The following is an 18,589-nucleotide window of genomic DNA, read 5'->3' on the forward strand; positions in this document are numbered from 1 at the left end:
GACCAACATCAAACCCTCTGATTCAGAGAACAGCAGCACATTCCCTCTGTCACCTCGCCCTCAAGACACGTTTAACTCCTTTTTACTGCTCGGCTGGTAAAGATTTCCCCCGACAAGCCGACTGGAGCAGGTTACAGTTTGTGAAATATCTGCAAAAAAATGATTAAAAGTTTATGTTTGGATTGGATGATTGCAGAACATCGTTTGAACGATGAAACAGAAACTCCTCCTCTTGTTTGCTCTTTTTTTATAATTTTTTTTTTTTTTTATGGCTGCCAGCTCAAATAACTTTACTTTATGGCCCCGTGCGTTTATATAAACATGATTATCGCGGCCGTCGGTTAAAAATTAATCATTTCTTCTCACTCTGCTCCCACGGCTTTGTCTTTTCTCAGCTGCTCAAAAACCGCCGACCTCCTCCCACCGACATGCTGTCTTTGCTTTCAGCTAACGACTGTTTCTAATCTGTCTTTCAATCTTTCATTCATTTTCTGTGCAAATGATTGTTTAGTTTTTTTAACATCAGATATGTTTGGGTTTTCTTTCTCGCATGAATTTCCTTATCGAACAGAGAGTTTCTTAAGCTCAGTAAATAAAAGTATGTGACAAGCACTCATGGATCATAGTTTCTCTGTATGTGTCATGAGAGGATAAGTCTTCAAATCCCTTCACTTTTGCCGTTACATGTTGAAGTATTAAAATGAGGCTGACACGGCTTCTAAAGTTTCATATATACAGTAGTTTTAGAAACTCGTACAAAAATTGTAGCTTATGTCGCATTTGTGAAGTTTCTATGACAATTTCCGGGATGGTAAACCATTTTGGAAGCCATTTTGAACGAATGGATGACTTTTAACCTCTTTATCTCTTTTCCAAGCAGTTTAGCTATTATTTTTCCTCCATTTTCAAGCTTTTGCCCCTTTAAGAAATCCCAGTCATTTCATCGTTGTTGCCCCATTTGACTTTTTGTGCCTTTTATTAAAACCCCCCCCTTTTTTTTTTTGTCCAAAAGATAAATGTCCTTTTGAAAGTGACTCCGGTACATAAAAACAATTAAAACAAGATTCTTTTTGTGTCATTTAGTGAAAGCTTGCTGGAGAAGCTACAAAGAGCGACTCGTGGCTCCAGAGTCGCAGGTTGCAGACCTCGGTACGACACAACGTTCCCCTGAGCTTGAAGTTTTGCATGTAAACCGTAAAGCTTTGCTTCCCTGTGGTCGCTTCCTGTCTCATTTGACTGCGAGATGTGATCCAGCGCACAGTAACTGTATTCTCTCTATGGCTCCCGGCTCAGTTTACAATGCTGAGCTCCTCCATGAGGGGGACCTGTTGTAGTGGCAGTTTGGGGTTCCTCAGTGTCATATTAGGAGGTTCTTGGGTTGACAAGCTGATGCTTGGTGGATTCTTATTCATAATGATGGAAAGAGCAGAGATCAGAGTGTCCAAGAGCTCATCCCAGACTTCATCTGGAGATATTCTCACAATGAGCACAGAGAACGGGGACATATTAGCAGATTTCTGTGTGAATTATATGAAATACACTGTAGGTTTGGAAGATCTTCTACATGTGCAAGGTTCTGATGTTTTCTGCAAATGCAACCTTGTTTTTTTGACCTAATCTGCTCATGTGGGCCAGATGAATAATCTGCTCCGTGCGGTTTGCCTTTGATAATCTGATCAGCCTGTGGTGGGGTCAGTGAGACGGGTGGGGGCGGGGGGCGGATGTTGCATGATTCCGTTTGGAAGCAGCTGAAGTTGAGAGGTCGGGAGACAAAAGCTGCTTGTTTATGGAATGAAAAGTTACTTTGCTTTTGACTGGATCACAATCATTTAGCCCACTTTTATTTAAGTTGATAACCTTTTGCTTTTTGGAGAAACTACAGTAGAGGCTTTACATATTCTAGAAATAAATACAGCGGGGCCTTTTAAAAAATCGACAAAACAGCATTGAATGTAATTTATTCCCCATTAAGCCTCTATAGCAACATTTGTTTACGATACCTTCCAGCCTGCATCAGTATCGTATTGTGCAAGTTGTTTTTGAAAACTTCGGCTATTCCGGAGAAATAATGTTGCTATTGTTTCTTTATGAAAAGCTTTGTTTCTGTGCCTCTCCCTTCTTTTTCTTTGGTCCTTCTTTTCCAGCCCGTCGGTTCAAACCGGTGAGCTTGATGTGGTTTCACTCATTCTTTCTTTCACGCTCGCTCATAGACTTAGTTTTAAATTATTTAAACCAGGCAAGGCTTCTTTTCTTCCACTGAGAAACTTAAAACCACCAACTCACAAACCTCCATCCATCCATCCATCCGTCCATCCATCCATCCATCCACAGGTCAAACATGCAAACTTCCCACACAAAATCCTAAAGTCCCAAAACTATATAAAATGGCTAAAATAGGTTAAACCACCAGAAAAAGCTGAAAATGGGCCAAAAATAAGTCAAACTGATAAAATCGCCAGGAAAGACAAATATACCCAAAACAACTAGAAAGATTTAAAATGGGTAAAACGAAAGAAAAAAATGGCAAAAGAATAAAATAAGCAAATTGGCTAAAACAATCAAAACGGCTGCAAAGGGTAAAAAGGAATACAACTAAAGTGGATGGAAATAGTTAAATCTAGTATCATAATACTAATAGAAGGCAAAACTGTTAAAAACAGCCACACTGTTATGGATTGTAGTTGTGAAAAGTCTCATGTGCAGCCAAAGATGCATTAAAATTATATTCAAAAGTTTCTCCGCTGGGCCGTCTTGATTCTCAAAGTTTTGTGGCTTCAGATGTACTTCATTTGGTGATAAATGTTGCAGGATCTTGGAATTTCTAATTCAGCGCCGCCAGGTGAGCTGCTGTTTCAGTGGCTGTGCCGTCCTCACACGGAGGCTCAGGGGGGGACATGCAAACTCCAACACAGCTGCCTGGATGTAAAAACCATGACGGACACCTTGCGGCGTGTGAATGTTACGTGTTGCTGACGCTCTCCCTCACCGTCCCCCCCCCCCGTCCAGATGACACGGTGTCGGCCAGCAGCAACATGGACATGGAGGACCGGGTCTCCCACCTGGAGCAGCGGCTGCAGCTGCAGGAGGACGAGATCCAGCTGCTGAAGGCGGCTCTGGCCGACGCGCTGCGTCGCCTGGGGTACTGCGAGGAGGCGACCCAGGGCGTGCAGGCGGGAGGCGCGCACGCCGGAAGGAGGTCTCTGGCTACCTCAGCTTCAGCGGCGCCCACCAAGGGTAAATCCAACCTCAACCATCAGGCCTCATTGTGCTGGGCTCATCTGTTTGTCAGCAGGTTTCATATTTTAAGATTTTCTGCCTCCTGTCATTTGGAGGAACTATTCGATTGCATGCTCCATTGATCTGAGCCACTGGCGTTGTGTCAAACACTCATCGATGCCTCTTGCTCTTAGTGAATTCAAAGTGCTCGTTATGTTTTCTCTGATTGAGTTGCTTCAGCTGCCTCCCAGTGAACACAGCACCGCATGCTGTCTCTTCATAGTGTCATTACTGCAAACTCTGAATATTTCATGAATAAGGTTGTGAGCTGTAATCGTACGTCCTCGCTCCCCGGAAAACTTGTTAACGTCCCGGTGCGATGAGGCTGATTAGAGTTTGTTATCTCGCAGTGCGTCAGCTCCTGCAGGCTCTTCCCTCCAGACCTCTGAGTAACGGCTACGTTCAGCAGAAGCGCCTCCTCTCCTCCCCATCGTCTCCAAAGAAGGAGGTGCTGCAGTCCATTAAGAGGTACGATCGGGAACTGAAAGCTCCTCCATCTCGACGCACTCAGTAACCGTGTGTGCTTTTTTTGGGCTTTGCGCTTATAGAAAAATTGCAGTGGAGAAGTGCAAAAGTGACGGGGAAGGACAAATGATTTCGGTCACGAGACAGCACTCCTGTGGGGAAATGAAATAAAAAAAAAAAGCCTGCGAAACAGTTTGAACCTGATGAAGGATGTAGATTTTACTTTAGCGTCGCAGCAGGTGGACACGAGACAGTTTCTATCAGCCATTGACACAGTTTACCTTCTTTCACGTCACACAGCGAATTGTCTATTTGCCAATTTCACCTTTCTTCATAAATTATCATGGTGAGAAAATGAATTGTCTGCACATACAGAGATGCTTGTCCTCCGCTTCATCCTCAGGAAGAGCATGTCCACAGAGCGCCTCACCCTGGTGAGGAGAGAGATGGCAGCAGAGAGTCGAAGTAGAACCACCTCGTCCAGCAGCTCCTCCGGGGGGAAAAGGTAAACAAACTGCCTCCTTCGGCTGGGAGGTGAAGGATAAGCTCTGTCTTTATCGCTCTCACTTAGTGTGTGGCAGCGTGGGAAACATGGCTTTATAATATAAGAGATGTTAATATTATCAAGACTGCATTAGTAACTGATTACTATCATGTACTTTTACTTGGGTTGTGACCGTGGGAGATTTCCCCTCTGGCAGCGCAATTAGCATGAGCCTCTTCCTCCCACTAACTCATGTAACTTCAGATGAATTTGATGAGTGACTCAGTCAAACTGACCGACAGCAACACAACAAAAAGCATGTCGAGAATGAGCCAGAGGTAATTCTTGTTTTTAGTGAGTGATGTGATCTCAAAAAGACAAGAACTATCATGTGTTCTACAGTATCCATCAGTGGTTCTCAACTTTTCATAGTTTTTCACGGCCAAAAAAACCAAGATGTAAATCCAAGGAGCATCATTTATCTACACTACTTAACAGTAGGTACCATTCATAGTGGGAGTCGATACTCGCCACTGTTTCACATTGTAGAAGCACCTCAAACTTTGTTTACATGTTGTAACAGAGGCTAGTTACACACGGGTATGATACGGAATTAATATGAAAACATGCTGTGCAGTGAGGCATGAAAAGGTGTTTTGGAATCTTAATGACATTTTATTTTGTATTTGTGCATTAAAGCAAAGTTCAGACTGTTAAAAGAAAAGGCTCACTGAAACAAAAAACATTTGGTTGTATTTACTGCTATTTGAACATAAATAGAATTTTTCTCTCTAACATCCCCACTAGTGAGTCATTTCTTCCATTGATCATCAAACGTGAGTATTATTACCTCCTGTGATAATACAAATCACCTCCAGGGGGTGCTGTTTCCTCCTTTGAGAACAGTGAAAACCAGTGGGTGAGTGTCCAGAGGCGGTGCTGGCTTTAGAATAAGACGGGGTCAAAGGTTAAAATAGAACTACTGCCTCAGATGGTCCCGAAGAGTCACAACTGCTTTGATAGTGGATCTTTTCCAGGTTTTATTTGTCGGCTCAGTATTTATTCTCTGGTGTAGGTAAAGTTAAATAGGTGTGTGTAGATATGAGGCTTTAGTTGTAGAAAGGAGAGGTGAGGTGGATTCTGCACTGCAGCTTTGTTGTTCTGTACTTTATGGTGTGTCTCACCCTCACGTGTGTTTGGGGAAACTCCCCCAGTCGGCTCTTCATAGATGTTTCTCATGCGGCCATGAGTTATTTCTCACACTTCATGATGGAGTCCTGATGCAGACCCTGAAGTATCCGCTTGTCACGCGTATATAATTCTGTCTTTACTCTTTCACTTTCATTGTACTTTTTTCTTTTGACTTTTCCATGTGAAACTTCCTTTTTTCTCTCTGATCTTCTCCCCTCTCATCCTCTCCGCTGTCTTTCTGCTGATGGATCGTATTTCCAAACAGTTCTCGGTGAGGCGGGGAGGTTGTGGTTCCTGTGCAGAGGGGTGGGAGGGTGGACGGGTGGTGGGGGTGTGGTTTGCAGAAGGAGGAAGTGTGCTCTGATTGGCCGGCCGGGGGTTTACAGGCCGTTATAAAAGTTTGCAGAGTGAAGGAGGAAGTGGGAGTGTTGCTGTGGCTGTAGAACGGGACAGAAACCTCTCTGGTCTGATCTGGTCTGATCTGACTGCTCTGACTGCTCTGACTGCTCCCTGCCGCTCGTGTAACGGAAACCCTGCAGACATGAAGAGGTCCTCCAGGTAAATACCTGCTTTACCACCAGTTAATGATTGACAGAGAAGAAGAAGAGCGAGATAAACTTTTGTCTCATTCAGTTTTGGACGGAATCTATCGTAGTAAGAAAAGAAGTGTAGCTTTGACCTTTGGATGACAAAATGAACCTGCAGATTTTAAATGTTGTTGTGATAAAGTTGTCACACCCAGTGCTGCTTGCACAATGATGAACAGTGAGCTTGAAATGCATTCAGGCTTCAGGGATTTGCAGTTTTCTCTTGAAGACAGCCTGTGGGAAGTTGGTTAGAACGGTTGTCACGCAAACAGAACCATGTGGTGGGTGTCTCTCTCTCTCTCTCTCTCCGGCTGCAGGGCTGTGGGTTGCTTTGTGTTGCTGTGGGGAGGGGCAGCCGCATAGTGACATGAAGAAAACAGAAACAAGAGCCGGGCCAGTGTAGTGCATCATGGATCAGATGGCAAAAGGAAGATCTGATGGAAAAGCACCAGTAATATAGAGTTTTTTTGTGGGGACGTGTTAGATTTTTAATGTTGAATCCTGTTGGGAAACAAAGTAGTATTTAGCGGGAAGTGCTTCTGGTTTAAAGCACAGGTGTCTCCTCAGTGTCACGACACCATACATCTGTTGACCGTGTTTGTTGAGACCTGCAGCTTCGGTTTAAACAAACAGACATGGCACAATTCTGTGCAGTTAGAAAACACACACACACAGATGAGATGAGATGAGATGTGACAGGAGGACCAGGAACCCTGTGCTCAGCACATCTGACAGCAGACTGGTTATTCTGTTGAACCTGACTGATCCTGGCAGCGTCCTGCTTTACCAGACAGCACAAAGGCGCTTGGATCACTCCATGTCCACTTTTTTCACAAACTTCCCACCGTCGACTACACTTTGATTGGCACACCCTGCTTTAATTAGCCCGGTTTTCATGCTTGAAACATTCCTTTTCAAATAGATTATTTACACGCAAAAGCCTAAACAGACATTCTCTGTAGCACTGTGGAGCATTACGGCCAAAACACAGGAGGCTGAGGTGGAGCTGTGGGACGGACCATTACCGAGTCTGCACGGCTTGCAGAAGCACTTACATTGATTGCATCTCCCACTGGACATGCTGCAAACACACTGACCACAGCTTTATGAGCAGGAAGGCAAATTTACAGCGGCCGCTTTAGATTTTTCCCTGGTATCAAGCAGATGTGTCGTCAGGCAGAGTAACAGAAGTAAGAATTATGTGCAAAGTTGACTGTGTGAAAGGAGCTTGCTCACTTTTTAGTCACGGAATAAATGACGTTAAATATCGAGCTAAATCTTCTGAAAAGAGCAAAAGATATAATTTTATGTATTCTCATCCTGTGCTGTGTACCAGAGCCCTGTATCCCACAACGCGCAGTTCTTTACTTCGTCTTTATTGGCTCCGTGCGGCTTTGAAAACTATTATGTGCAAATATGCATTTTAATCGGATTTTTAAGGTTGCTCTTCTGTGACTAATCTAATGCGACTTAATAAAGGAATAGTTCAGTAGTTTGTCATCTAAAATATGCGTCACAGGCCGTCATGTCGCCAAACCCCAGAAGGTCATGTTGAAAGCACCAAACTGCTTAAATCGCCAAAACTGCTAAAACAGTTCAAACCACTGAAATGCAGCGCAGACTGATAAAACCATGAGAAAAAGCCTTAAACAGCTAAAACTACCATAACGGTTGATATGGCAACAAAAAATAAAACATTCCAAATTGTCAAATATCATAATTGCAAACTTCTTACATATACTATATAACTTCCATAAATGGAACTGAATCTACAGTTGTTGTTTTAAAACGAGATAAAATGCAAGAAAGACCATGCATCTGGCCTGATGAAGGGTAAAAATTTATCTAAACATGCAAATTCTGATGGAGGAAAAAATCAACACATCTGTATCACGATCCAATCTTTTCCGTTTGAGTGGAATAATGGACAGTGATGGACGAGGAGATTGATGCTCACTTGTTTGTCTTCCCGCAGGTCAGGCGACTTCTACCGTCGTCTCTTGACCCACGCCTCCATTTCCTCTCTCTCTGCATCATTTATGCGTTTTCCCACTGAAAGCGACTTTTCTAATTAAGTTTCCTCACAGAATGAAGGAATCTCATCTAACCCGTGTGTCCCAGTACTCGTCCAATAGATCGAGGTTTGTATACAGCGGTCTCGGAAAAAGTCAAGATTTCTTAGATTTTTCACATGTGTAATTTAAAAAATCTGTTCAGTGTTTTTATTGCATTAGGTGATAAAAGTATATTTGTCATCATTTTAATTCATTTTCGTCACATGACTCCAATTCTAAAAATGTTAATTTGAACCAAATAACTGAGTTTTACTATATTTTAAATCTTGATTTATTATCATAAATTACAAAAATCCCGATTGCAGACGTTTTCCTACTTCTTTTCAAAATGCAACCTAATAATTTGCAGAAATAGGATTCTAATCCATATGAAACCTACTACTGAAGATTAGATTATATCATATTGAAAAATGACAACAAAAACAAAAGAGCTGTACATTTACAATAAAGTTCCCAAACTAGCTATTTTTTAGAGGCAAGCCTGAAAATCAGTTAGTAACAGCGGTTAAGACATGAGTATCTCTGTTTGATCAGTCTGTTTTAATTCTAGGCTGTTTGCACAACATTTCAGTTAAAAACGTTTTAGCATTTTCATTTCAGACACGTTTTGAAAGCGATGTCCGTTTATATGGAAACGACCGAAATGCTGAAAATGATGTAGCTATGCCTGCCAAGTTGGCACTGTTGCTTGGTTTTGTATTTCAACTACAAGCGCATGCGTTTAGACAACGGAACGCTCTAAACATTAACCATGGGAGGACAAGGACATTCTAGTGGACAGACGACCAAGTTGGGTTGTTATTACTGTCCCAGGAGAATATGGACTGGGAGTCATGACACTCTGGAGGAAGACATTGTTCTTATTGTTCCATTTACTGAGCATGTGCAGTAGCACCATTTCCCAAACGGTGCGTTTTCCCCCATAAACACTGAGATGGAGTTGGAGCATTTTCCCAAAAAATTGCATTTTTATTTACTCCAAGCACCGTTGTCCTGTAAACGGACGTCCAAAACACAGCAAAAGTTTTATGTTTTCACTTGAAATCGATGTTGTGTAAACGGGGCCTTTTGATTAAACTTGATTTCGGACGCTGAATGCGGAACATTAGAAACGTATTGCCTCGCTCATTCAGGTCAAAGAAGCTTGCATATTCCCTGGAAATCCTGCTTTATTCACATTTTAAAGATGCAGTTTCGTAAAATATAAGTTATGCCTGTTTGTGAACTAGGGGGCAGTAGTGAGTCGATGTCGGTTAGTAGTTTGTATCTTAATCTGTAATTACCGAGAGGTTCCACCACGGTTTTAACTTCTCCAGTTCCTCTCCGTCTCATCGGACTGAACGCAGTAATACTGGACAGGATGACGCTCCATGTTAGTGAAACCTGCTGCACAAGACTTCGGCAAAGAGCGACTCGAGGAGAAACGCTGCTTGCTGTGTGTTTAGAAAGTTTTCTTTTCCCAGTATTCAGTTCAACAGGAATGTTAATTGAGCTTCAAAGAAGTTTTGATGCCCGTGAGCGAAATCTTTGATGGCACTTTAAACGGAAAGGCCTAATTTCTCATGAAGGCTCTTTGTTACTTGTTTGTCTTTTTCTCATTATTACAAACATAAATTCCCTTTCCAGAGTGCAGCCAGGCTGAAAATGCCAACCAAGCTCTGAGTGTCAATGAGTGTTCTGTTTGTGCATTCCCTCTCCGTGGAAACCCGGCGAGTCGGACCGCTGCCACATGGGCTTTACATGCCGAGTTATTTGCCCTGTCCAGCTGCCAGTTACCCAGCAGGCCTTGCTCTGCACTAATTACCAGGCCCGGATCGGTGGTGCCCTGCCATTGGTTGAGAACCCGGCTCCACCTCGTCTTCCAGGCAGAGCAGGCAGACAAGCGTTCCCCAGACAAACGGGCCTTTATGTGGTTAGTTGAAAGAGCACCGACACCCTGCCTGGTGGCCTCCGGGCCGCCCAGAGACGCAGCAGGCTCCACTCAGGTCCTCAGATTAGTGGTCTGTTTGTTCTGCAGTCCGTCCTTTAATCTTCTTCAGAGGATCGGCGCTGTGTACAAACACGGACATGCAGCGCTGCCGTGTCTTCTTCCACGTGTCGCGTGTTGACTTTATGAACACACTTTGAGACACGCCTGTTGGGGAAAGCACAAGTGTACGTTTCGCTCGGAGACGCTTCAGAGCCGAGACGCTGTTTTCAGTTCACTCCCAGTTAAACAAATGTCAAGACGGGTGAAGACAGGTCGTTCAACATGGTGCTTAAAGGCGTCCAGCTCAAGGTTCTACAAACATGTCAAAGAGTATCGCTGGTGTGAGTTCGATCGGAGGCCCATTTGTGTGGAGTTTGCATATTATTCCTGTGCGTGGATGGGATTTCTCATCACTGGCTCTTGATTACCTGCATATCCATACGTCACCTTAAACAATGAGCCAGTTAAAGTTGACACTGAGGATTACAGGAGAGATGCGAATGATTTTTATTTAGAAAATCGACACATCGACTCAAACTTGCAGCAAAACACCCACGAAGGTCATTCATGCTCTGAGACGCTCGGGAAGATGCTTGAGCTTATCCTGCACCAGAGGGTGTGGAAGTCTGATTGTGCGTCTCTCTGGGTTAATCTCATGTTGTACTGTCGACCCGTCTCTTGAACGCACCTCGGCTTTCGCCTGATTTTCCGCTGGGACGGAGTCCAATTTCTGAGAGGCTGATTTGGATTAGACGAGCTCGGATGATGGATGGTAGAATGGATTTACTTAATTTGTTTACATCCTTGTTTGTTTGCAGCAGCAGCAGCCTTGTTATACACCCGCCCTCATTCCTGTCTGTATTAAACTGTTTGTTAAAAAAGAAGAGAACAGTGGAAGTTATTTTCTTTGATCTCATTGGCCTTTGGATGCACGAGACAAACTATTGAATGTTATTGCAAATAAGAAGAAACAGATGGGATTGTAGAGTGACTTGTGTATTTAATTTCAGCAACTAAGCCTCACTTAGTTAACTTATCAATCTGTGGAATAAGACAAATATACAGTATTTAATAAACCACTGTAACTGCATTACTTCTACATGCTTAATTGTGTAGGTTTTCTTTGATATCTTAGTTGCTGCTCGGAAATGTGAATGGTGTATATGTGTATATGTGTATACTGTATATTATAGTCAGAAGAAACTTCACATTAACAAGAGTTAGAAAAATAAATTGGATTATGTCCAGATCAATTGCAGGCCTGCTGCCAGTAACAGTGTGAGGAGTCGCTGCGGAGGTAGTTAAGGCAGTATTGTACGTGTAATACAGCAGGTATACTAAAGCAGTAGAGTGTGTAGAATGGTACTATTCATGATATATTATAATATATGAATGTATGTAACATAGTGTATAATGTACTATGTATAGCATCATATATGAATGATTATTTTATATATAATAATCACATACATGTAATGCTTAAACCTGTTGCTTGTTCGATGCCGGTTTATAGAAAGTAGAACTCCACAGAAAGAACTTGTCAAATCCGTGTACAAACCCTCGATTCTCCCACATTTTTATTAAGAGTTTTTGTCCGTCGTAGCCGCTGTCATGGCGATTGGTTGATGGCATCCCGAGTCAGCGGACGCTTCTGATTGGTTGACGGTCCGCTGAGTCGGAAAGTGTCGGGAGTCGTGCAGGAGGTTCAGACTGACGGGCGTAATCATGAGTTTTGTCAGGAAGGCTGAAGCAGCATGTGACAGGTTTGATTTAACTCCCCGATAAACTGCATCTCGTTTCTCCGTGTGACAGTTTGGCTGAGCGCCGCGTCGCCTGCCAGTTAGTGTCTTGACTTTATATCCTTCAGAGGCTTTCAGTGTTTCAAGACCACAACTTTCCTTCATTCTCTGTGACCATCAAAGAAAAACTGCTCTTTGTGTTCATGCTCCTGTTTTATCTGATAAACGAAACGGCCCACAAGGCTGCATCAGTCGAAAGTAAAGAAAGAGGAATCTTTTCATACAGGATATTAACATGCAACACAAAATAAAAGCTCCTTCATACACGGCAGCGATGAAGACACTTTTTAGATTTTGTGCATTTGCTATATGACTCTACCTTGGTTTTTCTGTTCAAATGCCAGTTTGAGTTGTATTTTGAGAATCTGAGAATAACTGTCGAATGGATTTTATTTCTTTAAGCGTTCTGTGCTGGAACGAAGCCGTTTGCTTAGAGAATAAATGCTTTAATTCAACGTTAGTGCCTTCTTGATGATTCTTCCAGAAGAAATAAGGTGGTTTTCTCTTGATATAGCCGTTTCAAGCGAAAGCAAAGAAAATGCCTTCACATTTCTTACCATCCTTTTCTATTTTTTAACCATTTAATGTTTTTTTCAGGTGGTTTTGTCTTCTAGTCGATGTTTAGACTTTTTTTTTTTTCCATCAGTGCTTCCTATTTATTTGTAATTCTTATTTCTGTTATGTCTGACTATTAAATTTACTCCAGTTTTTATCCATTTCAAATTTAATAATTACTGTTTATATGCCTCGCAGTGCTATTTCATTTGTCTTGTTTTGCTGTAGTCTAATTTTTACCCTTTTTTCTTTCCTTTTTTTTCTTTCTTTTTTCCAGTTTTTTTTTTTTTTTTTCTTGTTATTTTTGTTTTCTCCTACCTTGCATTGTAATAAGTTGCAAGTTAAATTTTTGAACTGGGGAAATATAAGCTGACGCCGGCTAGACTAAAGTATTTGTTGGTGTTGAGAAATCAGCTGTGTTTTGTTGGCCACAGAGATTCTGTCCACTTTGTTGTGTAAATCTTCCCTGATTACACTCGATGTTTCAGCCCAGCCTCTCATGGTGCATTATGTGGCCCTCCGGAGGATAAACGCTGTTTTTCATGTCTTGATTATATGATGAGCAGCCTCTCGGGTTTCTGCTGACTGTGCAGTTTGTGGCTCCTCCCTGCACATTACTGCCCACTGGTTCAGCTGAGTGTTGAAGGGTGCAGCCTGCAGAATGAAGAATAAATAATTCACACATGAGCAATGTGCAGGAACAATGTCCCTGGAGATTCGCAAAATGCCTCTATTGTTATCTTCTGTCTTTGTTTGATTTTTCCCATCGTCACTTTTTCTGATGAATTGTGGATGTGACCATTTTTTTTCTTTCCTCTGTTTTAGCAAATCCAAAGAATGCACCTTCAATGCAGGTACAAGAACATTTCTATCCTTTATATTCTTTATTTATGTGTTAAGATTTTGCAACGAGGTCTCATGTGTGAAACTCAATCATCATGTGGATCCATTGACGTGTCCATTGAAAGCCATTAGAAATAATGAACTTTCACTTTAATCACGTCAATTAAAACAAGTCACCGACACTGAGTGTGTTAACTTGGATGTGTCCTTTGACGGTTGAGAAAGACTAATCCTGACTTCCGTCTCTCTTCTCCGTCTTTGCGCAGAGGACGGCTACGTGAGAATGTTCCTCCGCGGCCGGCCCGTCACCATGCACGTCCCCGCCCAGCAGAGGGACGGCTACAACCTGGACCTCAAGGTGGCGCTGCCCGAGCGCAAGCTCAAGCTGCAGTGGGTGTATCCTTCAAACTGAGAGGCAAAAGTACTCGCATTCTTTTCTGGAGTCCAAGTAACCAGTTGGGCTGCAACGGGGTGGAACATTTCCGGTAAATTTCCATGGAAAGTTAAGCTGGGGAACTTTAGATATTCAACTGTACTTGCATGAAATCTGTTTAGGTTTTTTTGTTGGTTCTTTCTGGTCAGGATTATGCTCAAATATAATTTCCCCAACTATATTTAAGTTCCCTAATAAGAGCTCAGCTTCAATTTAACAAATTCCATTTTTCTTCCCGTTAATTCCCATAAATTCCCATTTATTCCCACGGAAAGTTTCCAACTTTGAAAATTCCCATAATTTTGCCACCCTACTCTTTAGTACATGATGCCTTTTCACAAGCATCTTGCAGCTTTTTTTTTTCTTGTGCACGCAAAACTGTTGTTCTAGTAATATATGCAGCTTAATCATTCAAGGATTCTATTGGGTCAGAGAAGCAGAATTAGCTTTTGAAACGATCGATTATCAGTTTTCTCCTTAACTCCGGCCGTGCGTCAGGTACGGCTACCGCGGTCGGGACTGCCGCTCTAACCTGTACCTGCTGCCCACCGGGGAGATCGTGTACTTCAACGCCTCGGTGGTGGTGCTGTACAACACCGAGGAGCAGCACCAGCGACACTACCTGGGACACAACGACGACGTCAAGTGGTGAGAAAACCACCCAGAGGAAGTGTCTCATGGCATGAGGAGTGTGTGGAAAGATGAACTGACACACCGAGTTGTATTGTTAGGATTATACATAAGGAGTTCTCGATTAATCTAGTGTTATTTTAGTTTTAAAGTCATCATCCAAAGTGAAACAGAAATTAAGGATTAATCTTCCAAAGAGCTGTTACAGTGATAGTTTGTTTTGGTTTTACGACACACATTCTTGGTGAATATTGCCTGTTATCACACAGAAACCCACACAGTTTCATATAAAACATCAAATAAGCAGCTGGTTCTTAAATTTTAGCACTTTTGAACTCCCGGAAGTCATTGTTTTGACCCACAGAAGTGGATTTAAATTGAATCTCACCAGATGAGTCGGGTTTTAGCTGGAGCCTGCAGTTGGCTTCAAAAGTATTACAAATTTATGCATTCATAATTTCATTAAATTTGATGAACTCTTGAAAAGTCATATCATTTTAGGCTACGGTATTTACATTGAGAGTAATTTTTACTGCCGTCTGTTGTCAAAATGAGTCTAAAGGAAGCTGAACTAAGCCCTAAACGTAAGCTGCAATATGTGGTGAAACAATGAAAATATTAATATCATGACATTAGTAATGATAATAGTATTAAAGATCACATTGACTGTGATGATGGTCATCCTTTTCTAACGTGTCAGTTCCACCTCTCTGTTTATCATCACCGGCCTCTGTGGTTCTCTTAATGACAACATGTTGATGTCCTGAATGAGCTTCGGCTCGGCGGCCGCTCACGTGTAAACATCACCTCCGCCCCCCAGGGCATGCTGGGAAATCTACTCCTCTCTGCAGGGAAATGATCACCGTTTTCTCCCTCCCGTCACGCCGAGTCCTCCTCTGTTGATTCACTACATCTCAGAGGAGTCACCAATTATTCTGGTGGTAATAACCTGAAACACTGATTCCCGGGGGCTCACCTGGCGGCCCTCAGTGTAAAGCAAGAGGTCAAGTACTATGAGCTCATAAAGAACTTTTCAAAGTTCAGTCTTGTTATTGAGTTTGGAAGTACAAAGGAAATATGCACAGACACACATTTTGATGAAAAAAAGTTATAATTCACATTACAGTTTATATTTGACCTTGAAGTTGGTTTCTCTTTGGAAAGTGAGCCACTAAATGACTTTACACTGGAACGTACTGTAGGTTTATGTTTATCCTAAATCTTGACTCATTAAATACTCACAGCATCCAACTGTGGTGAACTGTGATAAGAGAAGAAAGATTTGCTTGAAAGATATGCTAATATCACGCTGATACCCCGGACACGAAATCCAACAGGAAGTCCGCAATTAGTCTTTCAAAATAGGATTTGCAAACACTATCTCCTCTGAGGCTGAAAATCGTATCGGCTTCAAAATACTATTAAATTACATAGGAGACTCTCCTGCTCAATAATCCAGATCACTTTTTTGCGTTAGTCGAGCGGTTTTGTTTTTATTAGCTGTCAAAATTCCGAACGCCGAATTCCGCCGCCTCCCTCCTCTCATTCAAATACACACATTCAAACTGCGCCTCCTAGTGTCTGAAGTTTACGTCTGACTGCTTCCAAACCCACACAGACTGAAAGACAACAAATCTTCCTCTCAAGAAATGATCATTTTATCAAAATATTTGACCGAAAGTTGTTTCCAAAATATTTGGATAAAATCTGTCCTCTCCCCCACTGTGATGACATCACTAACTGCAGGCGGTCATAAAACTGCTGTGTAATTCCAAGAGCGTAGGAATGAGTTTAACATTGGGGGGGGGGGGGGACACATGTTGGAAACCTGACAGATCCATAAATAGTTTAAGCAGAAATGTCAAAAAGTTAACTACATGGCAAACCACTGAGAAAAACTGCTTCTCCCTCTTTCTCCACAACAAACTGGCCTGAGACTTGAAGCATAATGATCCTGTCGTCACAGGACTGTACACTTACTCGCAAGCTAAATATTTCAGTAGAACAAAGACAAATTTAGCAGCACACACAGGTGCTCGGTTTAATATGTTTATATTGGTGAAAATCCATTTGATTGTGGTTAAAAAAAAAAAAAAAAAAAAAAAAGCATTTACTTTGAACTGGTTCTTTCAGTAACAACTTTCTGACGTGAAAAAAATGAATAATGTGAGAAAAGTTATTCACTTTTGAATATCAGATGATTAAAATGCAAAAATGACAAGTTTTAACATTATATAATTATACTTCTTAATGTTGTGCCTCTTCCTAAAACCTTAAGTAAAACAACCGATCGTATAATAGACCGACTCAGTTTGAAACTCAATACAGCGAATCTGGACAATGAAAATAAAGTCTAATAAATAAACAAGATTTGTTTCTTTTCCAATGACGTATGGTTCAGTGCAAAGGTCTGGCCATCAAAAATAAATCAAAGTGATACCTCTCACATCTAATAGACAAGCTTAGTGCCTCACTGACAGTCTGTGCTCCTGCATTCACTAATCTGCATGTCAGAGGATTGAAAAACGCTGGCCTGAGCCAGGGAGACTGAGGGTAGAAGAAAAGTCCCTCCTATCTCCTTAACTATCGACTTTACCTTAACCCCGTGACGTCACGGAGTTAAGGAAAGGTGTGAGGAGGCTTCCTAAAGTAGTTGGTGAAAGGCGATCACGTTGGTGTGGCAGTCGGACCGCACTTTCACTTGATGACATCATAATAATCAGACGGCGGCGGAAGTTAGTGAAGTCTGCCGTTGTCAGGGAAAGAACTACAAGTTTCTGAAAATGGACTCCAAAAAACGCATTTCTACCACTTTTCCCCCTGTGCCTCTCACCGCTGATATAATCTCAAAGATTATTGCTTTGGTAACTTACATGATCTGCGTCCTCCTTCCGACGTCGTGAGTTTCCGTAAACGCTCGGATGAGCGGGTCCCTTTTTAAATGTTGAATTGTGGGGCAGCGTGAGCTCGTTGTCATGATGGAGCATCTCACCATATCAATATTCAGAACACTGGTGGGGTGTTGCCGCAAATCAAAACCTCACCCAAACCTTTATAGTACTATGAAATAATGAAATGATTGTTGAAAATGTATCTTTAAATACAAATCAACTTGACATCAGTCCTCACCTGTTCTTTTTTCTGGGTCTATTCTCACCATTAATCTGGTTTTTAAACTTTGCCTCACACCCTGAAGCTCCACCTCCTCTCCCGTCTCTTCCCTGGATGGATTACGGTCATCTCGTCATGAAATAGTTGCTTCCTCAGTCTCTCCACCTCCCTTGGCTTCACCTGCTTCACTGTTCTAAGTTCTGTCATTCTTCAGAATTAAAGTAGTGCATCCTCACTTTCCACTCAAACTCCCACCATGTTGGACTGTTAGTTAACTTGAGTCCAGATCTGAACGTTTCCTCCCGGTCATCATCCATTATAACATTTTCCTCCAGTTCCCATCTTTCCTTCACATCCATAGTATTATCATTGGATTCATATTGTATATATTTTTGACATAAGCCCATTATTTGAGTCGTCCTCTGTAAATGACATGAAGAATTCTCCAACGTTGCTTGTTTTTTTTTTTTTTGCTTTATTCTTTCCCATTCGTCATGTTTCTGAAGGTAATGTCTCAACTGTAAACATTAAAGTCTTTATTTGGTAAATTTAATAAATTTTCAAGCTGTTCAAATGATTTCAAAATTTCCCATTTAAAAATGTATGCTATTTCTAATAGTCCACTGCTTGTCCATTTCTCAAATCCTGCATCCATAGTACACGGTATAAAGTCTGGGTTTTTGGTTATTTTTCTAGCTCTACCGACAGACCAAGATATGTCTAATAATGTATTTCTATTCTATTCTATTTTCTGAAAAAGGCTGTTTTTGTTTCATAGTTCCTGTATTATATGAAACTTTATATGCTGAGTCAGCCTCCTTTTTAAGGTTAAACACGTTTGGTCTCTTTTGGTCATAAAGGTTGAAGACCTCTGTATTATTGGCCCCCGTTCGTATTGAATTATTCTCTTTCTGAAGATAACATTTAACCCACTTTAACAATGTGATCAGGTTGTGGATATTAGACTTGACGGAGTTGGGAAATGGCAGCTTGACAGCATTCACAGCCTAACGAATGTCACGGTTGTTTGGTTTTCTCAAGTAAAAACCGCCAAATCTAATTTACACACTTTCTCCTAAATAAAGTGCTCTGTGTCATTTTTAATGTCAAATTCTGATTAAGTTAGCCCTTTAAGGATTTCTTTAGTTGCAAATACTTTGCGATCTGTAGC

General features: G+C 41.7%; 1 protein-coding gene across 2 annotated transcripts in view; it reads left to right on the top strand.

Annotated features, from left to right (window-relative positions):
* The window catches only part of eml2 (EMAP like 2), a 36,586-nt gene that overhangs the window by 7,574 nt on the left and 10,423 nt on the right, over nucleotides 1-18,589 (top strand). Inside the window, exons 2-7 of one of the 2 annotated variants that reach the window (XM_080459297.1) lie at nucleotides 3,007-3,234; nucleotides 3,627-3,744; nucleotides 4,145-4,246; nucleotides 13,227-13,255; nucleotides 13,511-13,640; nucleotides 14,176-14,325. In XM_080459297.1, coding sequence (XP_080315423.1) covers nucleotides 3,007-3,234; nucleotides 3,627-3,744; nucleotides 4,145-4,246; nucleotides 13,227-13,255; nucleotides 13,511-13,640; nucleotides 14,176-14,325 — 757 coding nt within the window. Of the gene's footprint in view, nucleotides 1-3,006; nucleotides 3,235-3,626; nucleotides 3,745-4,144; nucleotides 4,247-5,843; nucleotides 5,975-13,226; nucleotides 13,256-13,510; nucleotides 13,641-14,175; nucleotides 14,326-18,589 lie in introns of those variants that run through there. The other variant, XM_080459296.1, reaches the window with a different exon arrangement.

Source organism: Lipophrys pholis (genome assembly GCF_963383615.2).
Source record: "Lipophrys pholis genome assembly, chromosome: 3".
Taxonomy (NCBI): Eukaryota; Metazoa; Chordata; class Actinopteri; order Blenniiformes; family Blenniidae; genus Lipophrys; species Lipophrys pholis.